Here is a 16,855-nt window from a genome sequence, read left to right as displayed (position 1 = left end):
ATGCATCGTACTTCTATCGGATACGCGGACGAGTCGATTCTTGATATTCTCGTCTGGCTGGTAGTAGGATCAAGCGCGCTCCAACGAATGCGCACGCTATACTCTCATTCCACCGTTGACGATCCGCAATAACCACAATTTAATTAACTAATTCGAAACTATGAGGCTCCCGCTTTTTAATTTGCACTACCAGAGATATCTGACGCTTAAATCTGACGAATCAGTGAATTTAAAGCGAAATGATTTTCTATGTTCGATATTTACCAGGATGAAAATAAGGAGAAAAAAAAAAAAAAAAAAAAAAAAAAAGAAACAAGACATAATATAAAACTAATTGCTTTTTAAGGTTTTACGATAATTATCAACGAATATCGCATAAAACGTTTATTTACTATGATTACGAATTTCCGAAGAATCAATGTTTTCAACAAAGATATATATATATATATGAGAGCGTAATATACGCGATACGGAGAAACGATGCGCGAAGTACTCGAATCGTGGATTACCTTTGAACATGAAATTTGCAAATGAGGAGAACTAAGTTTCGGCACGCTGTCTGCCTTATCATCTTGACACGTTGCACTTCGTGCCAAGTATAGTTCCCTCCAAGAGAGAATCTGAATAAGAATGAAAATTCTACCTGAGGGTGAATGCTACATCAAATTATACGATACGATACTCGTCATACTTAACTTCTTGATCTTCGCGTTCTAACGAACACAACATATGGATTTTGATCTTTGAAAATTATCCATTAGTACATACTCATTCATTTCTCTTCTAAACCATGACTATTCGAATTATTTGAATTTGTCGAGAGAGAGAGAGAGAGAGAGAGAGAGAGAGAGAGAGAGAGAGAAAAAAAAAAGAAATAAGAAAACAATTGGAAGGAAAAAAAGAAAAGAAAGCATTACACGGTACATCAAAAACACACGTTCAGGTTCTATGTAAAGATAAACTTATAAGAAGTTAACAGAGAAAGTCTTTCTTTGTAAAAGAAAACAAGCGTAAAACTTTCATGGGGAAAATCTCTCTCTCTCTCTCTCTCTCTCTCTCTCTCTCTCTCTCTCTCTCTCTCTCTCTCCCTCTTTCGTCCTCCTTGACGCGAAACTAATTTGGATCGTCAGCCTCCTTCTAACCTTTTGCACTCACTCACTCTTCCTCTTCCTCTTTCTTTCTCTCTCTCTCTCTCTCTGTTTCTCTTTCTCTCTCTCTCTCTTTTTGGAATATCCTTTTTCTAGTTCAACACCAATAACCGTTCTTTGCCGTGAACGAGCAAACATACCGTCGAAGTCGGGTACGTAACAAAAACGACGGGGTAGATGTTGAAAAAAAAAAAAAAAAAAAAAAAAAGAAAGAAAAAAAAAAGAGAGAGAGAAAAAGGAAAAAAGAAAAAAAAAGAAAAATAAAGAAAAATGGCGAGAAAAAGACGTTTCGAAGGATGGTTGGAAAAGTCGAACTGGTAAGAAAGGACAGGATGCGTTCGTAGAGACGAGATTAGGCGCCGCCACCGTTGTCGTAAGGCTTGGTCGAGAGTAGATGCTTGAATTGACGCTGATTGGGCGTGCGACAAACATCCGGCCGCATTTCGTGTCCCACGACAGGGAATGCTCTGAGTAGTACTGTCTCTCTCTCTCTCTCTCTCTCTCTCTCTGCCTATCTATTTATCTCTCTCCTTCAATCCACCCACACAGTTAGTATCTCTATCTTCTATCTCTTTCGAACAACTTGGTGCATGGCATGTTCGCGTGAATTACCCCGCAAAACATCGACGGATGCACGATCCTAGTTCCATTCTGAACATTCTGAAACTTTTATTCGTTGTATCATATCATTTCTATTTGATGCACGCTGATCGCACTTTGATTTTTGACATTCGATGGAAAACACGCTCGCTCGATCGATCACGTTTAATCTTTCCCCTAGTTATAACTTCATTATTATTATTATTATTATTATTATTATTATTATTATTATTATTATTATTATTATTATTATTATTATTATTATAAGAAAAAAAAGAAGTATTTTATTAAATACTATTAACTATTGCATTCATATATCTTATTATATTTATTTCATTTAACTGTTTATATCATTTGTAAACGATCGTTCCTTATCAATTTTAATCACTTTATATCTCTTATGTATATATATATATATTTTTTTTTTGTTTCTTTTTTGGATTAAGAAAAAAAGAAGGAAAAGAAAAAAAAAAAAAAAGGAAATTCTTGGTCGATTAAAAAATCCACGTATCACAACACAATGGTCATGTTAATAAACCTCAATTGTAATAATATTTATACGATGAAATAATATATTCTCTTTGCGAAATAATATAATGACTCTTCGTCATTTAGTTCTCGCGATACTAAACTAGGTCAAACCGCGACTGCATCTTGGAAGAAGAAGGCAAGACGGTAAGTATTACGGTTACGCGCGTGATTCGACTTCGATGCGGTAGAAAAATATGTTCGGTCTGACGCCTCGGAATCAACTTGTTGGAGTACGCGTTCGAGTACGTTCTCGAATAGATCGACCGTAAGCGAATGCGATATATATACAACGAGTTTCAAGGAGAACGAAATTCGATCGTACACCGTCCATATGTTGGATATATTTTAGGTCGACGAGAAAAATTAAATGAAATGTATCTAATCTCTTTTTTTTTCTCCTATCCTTTTTTTCATCTCTTTTTTCTTTTGTTCTTCTTCTTTCTTATTTTTTTATTTTTTTTTTTTTTTTAACAATCCTTTCATTCCAAACTTGAAAGATACGATGAAACACCATTTAATACGTGACCATCGTGAAATAAAAAACAATTCGATTCCTATGAGATTTGTTATTGTTGTTGATAAATTTTCATTGATCATTTGGTTTATGATAAAGGTTTATACAGATCTAGAATACTTACTTGAGTATCGTTAATGTTGATTCACCGAGTCCACCAGTCGATTCAGTTTCGCAGATGTTAAGGTAAAGCTAGAACGATCTAGCTTGAGGCACATGGTTGGTTAGGAGATTGCCAACGTGGGATGCGAAATTGTATGTCAATGTCTATAGTGGGATATTAGGTTTCGTGATTGACGACGGATTATTCCGGAGTTGGAATTGCTTAGAGAATATCCACGTGATCATAGATTATCCCTCAAGATTGATTTACTCTTGTATCGGTACAACATCGATTTACGGTGAAACACCCCCCCCCCACCTCCTCCACCACTACCACCGCCACCCTTTCCCTCCCTCGCTGCCCACTTCGCCGCTTTTGAAGAGCGAACAATTTTATCGAAACGAGATAGTTCGAGATCGTTTCATCGAACAAAATACAAAACACCGAAGGGTACATTGATTTGGATAACATTGAAATATTTTCCTTTTTATATATATATTAAAAAAAAAAAAAAAAAAAAAAAAAAAAAAAAAAAAACCCATTCTCAAATCGAACGTAAACGTATCATTAAAAATAATCATTTCCTATTTTCGTTCGTGAAAATCAGTTCTCCATTTGACTATCATAAATCATTAGGATATTAATGTCTAAAAACACTTCGAAAGGTTTACCATCAATCCGCACAAGACGAAACTTTCAATCCCGATCTAAATCCAACTGTTTAGTTTATTAAGTCGAACGAATTCGTGAGAAAATTTGTTCGCTCTATTGAAACTTTTCTCTGGAATAAAGAATGACCGATAATAGCTCAATCTAATTAATTTCATTAATAATTATTTCTCGGTAAGATCTTATTAAATTTAGAGTATAAGATAAAATCGTTATGCATTCATTTGAGATAAATTATTTTATTTGGGTGGAAATAATTGATCGTAGAAAAAATAAATGTAAAAAGAAGAAATGAGAGAAAGAGAGAGAAAGAGAGAGAGAGAGAGAGAGAAAGAGAAAGAGATAGAGAGACAGACAACATCATATCTATTCAAACATCTGATTATCTTGCATAAGGCAGACTCCACGTTCATATCGAGTCAAGATGAATGCCGGCGTGACTCTCTCTCTCTCTTTCTCTCTCTCTCTGGGTCATTCGACTCCTCTAATTAACTGTGGAGAGAAGACTACTACCCTTTCGTCTCTCCTCAATCCTCTCTCTGTCTCTCTTTCTCAATTTCTCTCATTCGTGTCTCTGCCGCGGACGACTATTAGGACGAAGCCCCAGAGTCGTCCTAGAGATCGAGGAAAATTGGGATTAGACCGGTTACATTACGGAAATATATGACGTGTGTGGGTGCTAGACGAGGGTGTAGTACGTGCGTATATCCTGATTTAAATTGGGTCGTCGGCTCGGTCGAAGGCACCCACCAATTTGCCGAGTCCACAAACTACTCGTCCTCGCGTTTAGTTCGCCAGTTCGTAGTTTCGGCTTTCAGAGATATCCTAGAATTCTGCTTGCGTTTATATTAACGGGGAAGTAACATCGTTTCTACGGGATTTCACTGAGAGGAAATCATCAAGCCACGACTTTGTGCTCTCAAATCTACTATGTATATATATATATATATATATATATATACATACGTATATATTATATATTATATAACGGTTCCTCATCAAAAGATATTTTGAGATATTTCAAAGATATGGAAATGATATATGGGAGAGTATTATCGATGAATTTTCTTGAACAACGTCAGTCTCTTTATCTCTCTCTCTCTCTCTCTCTCTCTCTCTCTCTCTCTATCTATCTATCTATCTATCTATCTATATATCTCTCTTTCTCTTTATCTCTCTCACTCGATATATATCTACATACTCTTATCGAAGTGACTTTATCTAGTTTCTTGTTGTTTCAAAGAGTTTTTATAAAATCACTTTATCCATACCTACACTTTTTTTTATTCTCCCTCTCCCTTTTCCTCTCTTTCTCTCTCTGTCTCTCTCTTTCTCTCTGTCTTTTTCTCTTCCACATCGTTTTAATATAGAGGCGACGAAGCGTTTTTCTATGGGGGCGTCGACGTGTATTACATGAGAGAAAGAGAGAGAGAGAGAGAGAGAGAGAGAGAAAGGGAGAGAGAGAGAGAGAGAGAAAAAGAGAGAGAGAGAGAGAGAAAGATGCGAGCGAGCGTCCTCTTTTCATCCGCATAAAAACACGGTTCCAAGCGAAGAAGGCCGCAAAAGAAAGAGGCGGTTGACCGCTGCTAGGGGTCACTCGATGTTGAAAGGGAGCTAGCTGCACGTCATTTAGACAAGGAGAAAGAGAAAGAGAAAGATAAAGAAGAAGAGAAAAAGAGAGAGGGAGAGAGAGATAGAGAGATAGAAAGAGACGAAAGAGAAACGTAAAAACGAGGAAAACGTTTAATTGCTGTGTCTTCCTTTCGCTTACGAAGTAATCTACGAAGTTGGAAGAAATTTATGGGACTATATGCATGATGCTATGGTGACTTTTGAACATTCACCATCATCAGCGCACCCATCAACGATTCCCTCACTGGAAATAATGTTGTACGCTACGTACGACGGCCCCAGGACATTACGATTGTATTTTCAAGTTGTTACGAACTATGGTCAATGGTCAAAGAGAACGCGGACAACTCGAGTCTACCCATAATTAATCTGTTTTTCTCTCTCTCTCTCTCTCTCTCTCTCTACCGTTTCCCCTTTGGACACGTGGCAATTAAAAACCATCAAGCAAAATCGACAAATTAATGTGAACGACTTGAACGAGCTAAACTGAATTCTCAAGTTCTCTTTTCTCTCTCTTTCTCTCTCTCTCTCTCTCTCTCTCTCTCTCTCTCTCTCTCTCTTGAATTTTCTTAATTGCAAGAAGCGTGTCAATTGTAATTGAACGAGCGATGTTTAGAAAAAGATTAAATTCGATTAAACTATAGCAAGGGAGAAAGGGTGAGGGGTGAGAGGTGAGCGCGTGAACGTGCACGCGCAAGCGCATTGATTACGGTCGATCGTTTTTTTTCCATTATTTTTCGAAATGTTCATTGTTAATCGAGAGAGAATCGTCACCGGTGGTCATCCATAGCAATTTTTTCTCGTCTCGAGCATTTGATACACGTTACGATATGTTCGAATTCAATTCGATTTCGTATAGTCGCGTAATTTTAATCAAAATCTCGGCAGAGCGTTCGTTCAGTTGTATACTAGTTTCAGAATATTCCTATATATTACTACGCGGTCTTTCGAAAGACCAAGCCGGGCGCGATGCTAAAATCATACATACAATTCGTACGCGAATCTGCAAACGAGCAATTTACTTGCAAATGAGCGAAACATACACGGTGCCACGTTTACAGATTTTGCCCGTACCGCCCGTTGCCCGTTCGAACCTCGATGGAAATCGAAAAATTTCCTGCTCTGAAATGAATATATATATATATATATATACACACACACATACACGCACAGTGCATACGCATGTGCGTTTATAGATTACAAACCGATTTATTTTTTCAATTACAAAGAGAGGACGATTGCGGCGCGGTACATATGGAATAAAAGTAAAGGGGCGGCTAGGGGATTTGGATGGGGTGTTATGTAGGTAAAAAAAAGAAAAAAAAAAAAAGAAAAAAAATAGTAGAAGAAAAAAAAGAAAGAACGTAACAAAGGTAACTCACCTGGAGAGAGGACTGCTGATGACATAGTGCGTGTAATAAAAGATGCTCGCGATGGAGACGAGAAGGAGCGCCGCGACGCATCGCTTCACCGTCGCCTGCTTTACGACGCAACGTGAACCGACGGCGCCCAACAGAGCGACGCCAGCTTCGACAGCGGAGATTTTCATCACCATCGTCCACAACGACGACGACGATGACGATGACGACGACAACGAGCGAAATCACTATAAGAGACACGACGACGACGAGAAGAAAGTGGACGACAAAGTGGGTAAAGAGAAAAAAAAAAAAAAAAAAAAGAGAGAAGAAAGAAAAAAAGGAGGTGAAAAAGATACAAGAGATAAAAATCCTGCCGATCCTCCTCCTCCTCCTCCTCCTCCTTCTCTTCCTCCCACTTCTTCTTCTTCTTTTTTTATCTTTTTCTCTCGCGTCTTTTCTCTTTTACTCCTCGTGAAGAAGCTCGTTGAGAGATCAGACGAGCTGTCGTCTATCGTACGTAAGATTCAAGGCACAGTCCAAGGGATTCCAGACCAAGAATCCTCCAAGATTCTCGGCAATCGTCTTTCTCCCCGACGTAGTTTCATCGAGTCTCTCAGGACAAAGTCGCCATGAACGACTCTCGACCGTTCGTTCCTATTTCTCCGTTAAAGAGCAGGATGAGGATGAGGAGGACGAAGAAGGAAATAATCTTTTTTGGATAGCTCGTAAGAAGTTCATCCCAGTAGGTACGCTGTTAACGGAGCTTGCCAACGATCCTTGACCCGTATCTATCTTTCTCTTTCTCTATTTCTTTTTCTATTTCTCCTTTGTTCAAGTCAACGGAATCGAATCCTCTCGACTCCTTTCTGGATAAAGCCGATGACGTCTGGTGAGCGAGGAGGAGTAACAGTAATAGCAGTAGTAGCAGCAGCAGCAGCAGCAGCAGCACCACGGCGTTGTCACTTGTTGCGCTTCCGAAAGGGCAGCGGTTGCAGTGCGAACAGCGCCCTTTTGCATCCACCGGCACGGAATCGCGCCTTCCATCGCGTTTCGCCTTTAACCCATCTGGCTCTGCTGGACCTGATGGTTCTCCCTCTTCTTCCTCCTCCTCCTCCTCCTCTTCCTTCTTCTCTTCCCCCTTTTCTTTCTTTCTTCTTCTTTTTCTTCTTCTTCTTCCACTCCCTCTCCTTCTCCTTATTTCCTTCCTTTCTCTAATATTTCTTTTTCACGGACCTTTGCTCATCTACGATCTTTCATTCCGATGATCTTCATATTTCTTTTCAAAAAAAAAAAAAAAAAAAAAAATAAAAAAAAAAAAAAAAAAAAAAAGAAAGAGAAAAAAAAACAACGAGGAAGAAAGAAAAAAGAAAAAAGAGAGAAAAATATATCGGGCAATCAAAAAATTCTTTCCTCTTAATAACAACGATTACGTCCAATCATGATTTCCTCATGATCGAAGGAAATCATATTGTCGTTCTTATCGATCTATTGTCGATGATTCGATGAAAAATTTATTTATTTATATCGAATTTTACGAGCAAGTGACGAAACAACTGTCGAGAGGATACAAAAGTATTGCACGAATCGCTCTAGATACCTCGTGTATTTCTTAGCTCGGTACTTCCGGTGTCATTTAACAGTCGCGAGCTGGTTTTACGGGGGACCATTTGTTATGCCATGTGCCTCTCTCTCACTCTCTTCCTTTCTTTCCTTCGTTCGTTCGTTCGTTCTCTATCTCTCTCTCTCTCTCTCTCTCTCTCTCTCTCTCTCTCTCTCTCTCTCTCTTTTTCTCTCTCGTTCGAAGATACTATTACACTTGCAAGAGCACCGAGTTACTCGTAAATTTCAAACGCCGCTCCAGATATCTCCCCCGCTCTTCTCCTCTTCCTTTTCTTCTTACTTTTCTTCCTTCTCTTCCCTCTTCCGTTATTTCTTGACTCTACGCTTGAGTTTCCAGCTTGATGGTTCTTCCTCTTTTCCTTTCTCCCTCCTTCCCTCTCTCTCTCTCTCTCTCTCTCTCTCTCTCTCTCTCTCTCTCTCTTTCTCTCTCACACACACACACTCTCTTCCTGTCAATTAAGGGCGATGTAGAGCCTCGGCGTTTCCACGGAGTAACGATTTTCGGCTCTTAGCCCATTCGAGGGAACGTCGATTGGCTCGATCACACGATATCACGACGTCCGCATATCGATCCGACCTTCTTCGATCCGTAATTCTGTAACAATCGAAGAACAAAGTTATCCATGAATATTGATATTAATACTTATATCGCTTACGCGACCAGATGAAATTCGTATAATATGAGCGTACGTTCTCGGGGAAAATAACCACGTCAGTTTCTAACTCGTATATTCAATATTATCAAAAACGAAAGGTCGTTTGTTTGTTGTTATATGGGGGTTTACCAGTTAATTAAATTAAAGGTCCTCGTCTCTACGGAAAGTTTAACGGCGTAAGAATGCGTTATGCGTTATACATTTTGCCCTGTAAAGTTTCACTATTAAATATGCACGACTCAGCGCTAGTTTACGTTAATTAGTTCCATAATGAAACTCGTAATACATAGCTAGATGTGACTCCATCGTTAATTATCAACTTCAATTTGCGGCAGTGATACCGAAGTTAATGGACGTTAATATTATTATTTGCCAGAGGGGGTGCGTAGAGATTTTGATTCTATTCAAGGAAGAGAAGGGGTGTGGATGAGGTTGGGATTGGAGGAATACCTACGTAATCGATATTTTAGAGGACTCATATGTAGGATCACCGTCTGAAAACATTTTCAGTGAGTAGCTAAATACGTACTATTTTCTCGTACTATGGAATCGTACTCAACTCGGCATATTTATATTTTAGTTACGAAACTCGTCGATATCTATGGCGAAAGAGAGAGAAAGAGAGAAAGAGAGAAAGAGAGAAAGAGAGAGAGAGAGAGAGAGAGAGAGAGAGAGAGATAGAAAACGTATACGGTTTATTATTATCTCCGAGAACATTGAAAACGTGATTGTATTTACCCACAAGTTGATCCTTTCATGGAGAAGCAAAACGCAAATCGATATATTCCTATTGAACCAACGAAAGAAGGGGAAAAAAAAAACGGGAAATACTCATCGTAAAAACGAGCTCGTTTCATTTTGACGATTCGTTTATCGCACAATATAAAAGGTGTGTTCTTCTGTGGTCGAATACGCGTACGTTCGTCGTTAATTCTATTTTGAAAATAATCAACAACAAGCCAGCGGTTGGATATATAAAAGAACGTAGTGCTGGTTCATCGGAGATAAAGAGACCAAAAAAAAAAGAGAGAGAGAGAGAGACAAAGAGACAGAGAGAGAGAGAGAGAGAGAGAGAGAGAGCGAGAGAGAGAGAGGGAGAGAGAGACAAAAAAGCGCTCTTAGCGAAGCTATAAAATACAAAGTGATATCGAATACGATTACCTGTTCGTGGTTATGCAAAATTATTTACTCGTAAAAATAAAATAAAGTGAAATAAAATAAAATAAAATAAAATAAAATAAAATAAAATAAAATGATATAATATATAACAAAATTGAATTAAATTAAATTAAAATTAAAGGAAAAAAAGAAAAAAAGAAAGAAAGAAAGAAAGAATGAAAGAAAGGAAGGAAGAAAAAGAAAAACACATTACGATAGATATTACTAGTTTTATCGAATAAAGTTGCCCTTGGTTTATTGACGAACGTACCCAATTACGGGGATTAATAAATCCGTAAAGAAAAAAATTCGCGAGTGACATACCAAACTTGTACATGATGTATAAAAAAAAAGAAAAAAAAGAAAAAAAGAAAAAGAAAAAAAAAATACACGGATAAGGATAAAAATAACGAGGATAGGTAGGTACAGCTAGATAGATATAGATAGGTAGGTAGGTAGGTAGGTAGGTAGCTTCTAGCTAGCTAGCTAGATAGGTAGGTAGATAGGTAGAGCATACGATCTCGTGATAAACGAGCGTCGGTATCGATTCAACGAGTTCTTAATCAACCGCCAACGTTGCCCTTCGCTCGCGATTAAACAACAACGACGGACCGAACGATCACGGAGGCGCGTGGAACGACTCCGATTAATCGAGCATGCTTTTGTTCTAGCTAGCATCGTCGTCGTCGTCGTAGTCGTCGTAGCCGTAGTCGTTGTCATTGTCGTTCTCGTTGTATATGCGCCCCTGTCCTCTCGACTGCAGTTGAGCAATTTTTTCGCTGGGCTTCGAAACGCGCTCGCGTACTTCCAACAAGAAGTCCATTAATCAATGCCTGGTGCCAACCCCATGGCAATACACACGTTGTCTCCTCTATGTTCTTCTTCTTTCTTTCTCTCACTCTTCTCTCTCTCTCTCTCTCTCTCTCTCTGTCTCTCTTTCTCTCTTTCTCTGTTCTTTCCGCATCATCCTTTTCTCTTTGCGCACACCTGCACCAGAAATAGAAAAAGAGAAAAAGAATCCTAGTGCATAGTATTGTATATCCTCGGGGTTTGAAAGTTTTCATCGGCTTTAGGAAAATCATGGCTTGATATCAAATGGAATATACCAGCAGTTGAATAGTAGCTGAGTAAAACGTTTTCATGGGAGGAAATGGTGAGTAGAGGAAGATGAGAATGAGGTCTCCCAAAAGGATATCATCTTCTTTCTCTTTCTTTCATTCTTTTCTTCTTTCTTTCTTTCTCCTCCATCACTCCTCTCTTTCTCCTAACACTTTCTCTTTTTCTCGCTCTCCGGAGAGCTGACCTGACATTTTTTTCCGGCAAACGGAAAAGATATTGATATCTACCGAAGAATGCGGTTGATTCGCAGAGGACAAGAAAAAGAAAGAAAAAGAAAAAGAAAGAGAAAGAGAGACAGAGAAAGAGAGAGAGAGAGAGAGAGAAAGAGAGAGAACAAGTGAGTGAATAAAAAATGGCATTAGATGTCGACGTTGAAAAAGTCCTCTTCCTCTTCCCCTTCCTCTTCCTCTTCCCCTTCCTCTTCCTCTTCCTCTTTTTCTTTCTTATTCTTCTTCTTCTTGCGTGAAAGAACGGCACACGAAGCCTAGCTCGGCTGGTTGCTTAGTTGTTTGCTTGCTTGCTTGCTTGCTTGCTTGCTTGCACACTCGATGTCTGCCAGAGGGATGGAATTTAATTACGCGAGTGGGAGGAACGCCTCGTTAAGAGGAAACTCCTCCAACGAACTTCGATAATGCCTTCGCGCTTTTACCATCCTGCAGTTGGCCCCTCGCGACTCGAGACTCCTCTCTTCCCCAATTCTCTCTCTCTCTCTCTCTCTCTTTCTCTTTCTTTATATATATATATATCTTCTTTTCTTCTTCTTATTTCACGTTTGAAAATTTCTCAACTTTCACAAAAGCGACGCGTATAAAACTAGTTTCGTGGTCAAACCCGACGGTATCTGTTAACATGCTTTCGAGTAACGTTATTGGATCGTCGATCATTGCTTTAGCAATTGAGAATGAAGTGTCGCCCGTATCGAGTTTCACGGATTTAATTAAAACTCTTGTCGACGTATGGATAACTTCGTTGTCTCTCTCTCTCTCTCTCTCTCTCTTTCCCTCTTTCTTTGTATCGATAAAAAGAGAGGAAGAAAGATATATATCTAATAGATAAATTTACGATGAAATACATAGACATAGGAAGAAAGACATAAAGGGCATTAATTACCTTCGACGAATCGAATTACGAACAGTCGCGATAATCCGACGAGCCGTCTACGATAATACTGTTTGGGTTATATGGCTTGGTCGAAGCTACAAAGCTTCATAGCAAAGAGCAAGTAGGAATAGGAAAAGGAAAAGGAAGAGAATAAGGAAGAGATGGTGGTGGAGGAGGATTCGGTTTGTCGGAGGGTTGGAACCCCTTGTGTCGTTGAGGAGTAGACTGTCTCTAAAGAGGTCCCACTACGAGGGGTATCTATGCCAATGTATGGGGGCGTACAGCCAGTCCCCATTCCCCATCCACCACCCATCCTATAAATATGGAAAGTAGACAGCCATTTTCGTATTCACCCTGTTTGAATTCACTAACGTTTCCTCTTTCCTTGCATGCATATAATCAACGTCACGTCGATTATCGAACATTTTCGAGAACACTTAAAGTTACTTAGCCATACGTAACTAACTACGTGTACATGTACGTTTGTGTATATATATATATATATATATATATATATATATAAATTTAAACTGCGAATAATTACTTTTGTAATGTATAGTTATATATATAAAAAGAAAGAAAAATTCTATTCGAAATGTACCTTGCACTTAGTTGCATCATTCACTCTTAATCCGAATTATTCTAGTTTTTGTTCGTTTTTGTGATAGAAGATCGTTAACTGAATGCATAGCGTGCATTGATTTAAAGGTCGGTGAATCAGGAGTAGTAGTAGTAGTAGTAGTAGTAGTAGTAGTAGTAGTAGTAGTAGTAGTAGTAGTAGTAGTAGTAGTAGTAACAGCAGCAGCAGCAGCAGCCAGGCAAAAAATGACCGATAAAAAAAGGAAGAAAAAGGAGGAGGAAGATAAAAAGGAGATAGAAGTTGCTCGATCGACTCGAGATGATTACGCGAGCATTCCCGATTATTCGTTCGAACGTTAGAACCATCTTTCTTCTTTTCACTTAGTCACGATTCGCCTAACTTTACTGTTTCGAACGAGCCATCAACGAGAAATAAGCCCGCTATGAAACGTTTGTTTTTCTCGCTGGAATTATTAGATCCATTTTCACCCAATGGATCCACCTATCGAACGGATCGAATTTTATTCTCCGATCGTCGACGGTCTAGGATATCCGTTTTACATACACGCGTGCACGCATGCATATACGCACGCACGCATACGTAACCATATCTACGAGCGCATATTTACAAGCGTTTCGATGCATCCCAATAGCATTTTAATCTGGCAAATGCACTCCCATGTAATAATACGGACTCTGAATTCTCTCTCTCTCTCTCTCTCTCGCGTTTTTTTAGCTATCTATCTATCTCTTTTTCGCTCACCCTTTATACAAAACGATGGCTCCACGAGGTTAATATCCAGAGTTGAAAGTACGATCTAACAGCAAGTCAACAGGCTAATTCTTTTTGTAACGTCGTTAAGAATGTTAGTTTTTACGTGCCTTTATCATCGGCCCTGTGTGTACGTTCCGTGAAAAAAAAAAAAAAAAAAAACACGGGAAATATTTAATTTATTTATTTAGAATATACGAAGAGCAAAGAAGAGAGAAAAAGATGGAGAAAATATTTTTTCGTGTTGAAAAAAAAAGAAGAAGAAGAAGAAGAAGAAGAAGAAGAAGAAGAAAATATGAGGGGAAAAAAAGGAAAGAAAATAAAAAGACTTTGCTCGACAAGTAATAATAACTAAGGGCGCCAAAGTTATCGCATTGGGAAATTCGTAGAAATCGTAAAGCGAAGTTTATCGGAACGATCGAAAGGGAAGGGGTAGAGGGGAGAAAAAAAAACAGAAAGGAGAAAACGAAAAAACAAAAGAAAGAAAGAAAGAAAGAAAGAAAGAAAGAAAGAAAGAAAGAAAGAAAGAAAGAAAAAAAAGAAGAGAAAGAAAAAGAAAATACAAGACGCAAAGGGCGATAAAGTAGCCCCGGTTCAGGATTTCGGTAACATGATTCACTAGGGAGTCTAGGGCAAGGGGATTTAGGAGGAGGGGCGGAGGAATAGAGAAAGGGGCTGGTGTCAGAACGGAAAGGCATCTTTATTGCCGGGCGCAATAAATTTTTCGGAGTCCCTTTTTCGAAGAAGAACGACGCGAAATACTTTCGTGGAAAATATTCTTCGTTCGGTCGTTTCGAATAACGTATTCGAAACGCGACAAACTCGAACGTAAATCTTCGTGGGATCGATCATGAACGCGACTTATACGCATGGTCCTGTCAAAATTGCCCCATGGGCGGGGGCTGGGGTGGGGTGAGAGCAGGCCGAGGAAGGGATAAAAAAGCGGAGAGAAAAAATTGCAGGAAAGGAATGCAGGAAGAAACGATGAGAGAGGGAGGAAAGATAAAAAAAAAAAAAAGAAAAAAAGAAAAAGAAGAAAACAAAAGAGACATGTGTTATGCGAAGTTCGATTACGTTTTTCTTTCTTTCTTCTTCTTTTGCTCTTCATCGTTGACATGTTGTGCGTATCTTCATCGAAAGAAAAAAGAAAAAGAAAAAAAAAAAAGATAAAGAAAAAGAAAAGATAAAACAAAATCCATATTTCCCAAGAGAGAAATTTGTCTACCCTCGTAATACTTCCCCAAGGATATGGCGACTAATATCGTGATACACTTTATTAGGTATCACTGCATCAGTGCTGCAAACGGAAAAGATTCCTTCCTAGTTTCTCAGACGCACGGACTATCCCGATAACTCTTTTCCGCTCCATTTTACTTTCAACGTTTAGGAAGCGAAAGATCAAATGTTAATATTCCATCTCAAAGCCATTTTCTCCCACTCGATTCTTATATCTTAAACAAATAGATAGGTGTGAACGTTGTGATATACGTAGTATCGTATTCTTTCTCTAATAGTTAATGGATTATTCGAAGGAAATATTTTCATTCGAAATGATTATACGAAAGGATAGAAAACAGAAAAAAGACAAGAAAAAGAAATATAAAAAATAAAGAGAGATAAAAAAAAAAAAAAAAAAAAAAAAAAAGAAAAAAAGAGAGAGAGAGAAAGAAAAAGGGAAAAAAGAGTAAAATAAATAATAAATTGTGGGAGAGATTACAATGAGAGCCCTGTGTAAAATGAGTTGATACGTTCGATTGGTTGATCGGAGGAAATAAACAGGTGTTGGAATCTCGTTGTAATCGTTCGTCACGTACAAACGTCAAAACGAGCTTGACGAGTAGGATTACGATTCTCCCTGGAATATAGGATTTTTTTTTTGCTTTTTTTTTTTTTTGTTTTTTGTTTTTCCGGTTCGACCAAGCGATACGTTTCCATGAACGCGATGAAACCCGGCCGCATCGACCGGACGCGATAAAGCATCCCGCAGTACGCTTGTCTCTCGCTTTCCGGAGCAATTCGTCTCTCGAACGGGTACAAGATGGACGCGCAAAATTAAATACGATGAACAAACGAGGACTCGACGCTTCCCCCTTTCCTCTTCACTCCTAGCTCATTCACTTTTTCTCTCTCTCTCTCTCTCTCTCTCTCTCTTTTTCTCTTTCTCTTTCTGTTTCTGTCTCTGTCGTTCTCTGATCTCCGTGTTGTTCCTCTTGCGATAGAATCGATATTGATCCCCCTTCGGCTTTTGCAATTCAGTTTGTATCGCATATAAATTATCATTGTTCTAACGATATTTCATTTTCAAACACGTAGAGATATACTTCTCCTCGAATATCCGAGCAATACACATTTTCCGATTGATCAATTTGTAGATTTGTAGAACAATTGATTTGAATAAAATATTAATGCCTATATATATATTTTATTATTATTATTATTATTATTATTATTATTATTATTATTATTATTATTATTATTATTATTATTTCTTTCATTACAACAACGAGAAGCATAAATATTTGTATAGAGAGAGAGAGAGAGAGAGAGAGAGAGAGAGAAAGAGAGAGAGAAAGAAAAAGAATGAAAGAAAAAAATGCAGCGAATTGCAAATAAATGAGGAAAAAGGAAAGAGGAAAAAAGAAAAGGAAAGAAATGTACTCCGATGTTGTGCTTATAATTTTAGTCTTGAGGTGAAACGACGGTAAGCGTATAAATTGCATCGAGTGGGTCGATGTTTTCTTGGAGGTGAGAGGAATAAATAATTCGCGACGTAGAAAACAAAAAGAAAAGTAAGAAGAAGAAGAAGAAGAAGAAGAAGAAGAAGAAGAAGAAGAAGAAGAAGAAGAAGAAGAAGAAGAAGAAGAAGATGAAAAAAGGAAGAAGAATAAGAAGAAGAAAGAGAAAAAGTAAGAGACGAAGAAGAAAGAAGTAATAATTTAGTAAAAGTCAGCGAACGCATCTGCATCGAGATTATTGCATCGCATGGATGCGTGGAAAAGCATCTGTTATAAATGTCTCCCTTTTTTTTTTTTGTCTCGTGAACGCACGAAGGCGTACGAACGCGCAAGGACGAAAAAGAAGGGGAAAAATAAAGAGAGAAGTGGGAAAGGGAGCGAGAAGAGGTGTTGGAGGAGGAAGAGGAGGAGAAGAAGAAGAAGAAGAAGAAGAAGAAAAATAAGAGGAAAGTGTTAAAGAAAAAGCATAAGAGGATACTAAAACTAAGACCGTTATAGAGTTGGCGAGCTTTTTCAAGTTTCCACGCGGTTGACTGCTTCTTAGAGTCCACGAAACC

At 38.4% G+C, this 16,855-nt stretch overlaps 1 protein-coding gene and 1 long non-coding RNA gene across 4 annotated transcripts in view; both read right to left on the bottom strand.

Moving 5' to 3' along the window:
* Window positions 1-7,848, bottom strand: part of sfl (N-deacetylase and N-sulfotransferase sfl) — an 89,451-nt gene extending 81,603 nt beyond the window's left edge. For all 3 annotated transcript variants that reach the window (XM_085655668.1, XM_035874184.2, XM_035874185.2), the window contains exon 1: window positions 6,580-7,848. In XM_085655668.1, coding sequence (XP_085511794.1) covers window positions 6,580-6,752 — 173 coding nt within the window. In that variant the 5' untranslated portion in view covers window positions 6,753-7,848. The remainder of the gene's footprint in view (window positions 1-6,579) is intronic.
* A 450-nt stretch (window positions 7,849-8,298) lies between these two features.
* The window catches only part of LOC146873140 (uncharacterized), a 49,980-nt gene continuing 41,423 nt past the window's right edge, over window positions 8,299-16,855 (bottom strand). Inside the window, exon 2 of the long non-coding RNA XR_014981914.1 lies at window positions 8,299-8,773. This is a non-coding gene — a long non-coding RNA (uncharacterized LOC146873140). The remainder of the gene's footprint in view (window positions 8,774-16,855) is intronic.

Source organism: Vespa mandarinia, chromosome 3 (genome assembly GCF_050613455.1).
Source record: "Vespa mandarinia isolate Hongniang chromosome 3, ASM5061345v1, whole genome shotgun sequence".
In the NCBI taxonomy this organism is placed as follows: domain Eukaryota; kingdom Metazoa; phylum Arthropoda; class Insecta; order Hymenoptera; family Vespidae; genus Vespa; species Vespa mandarinia.
Note: the sequence above shows the minus strand (reverse complement) of the source record. Positions and strands in the feature narration are given on the sequence as shown.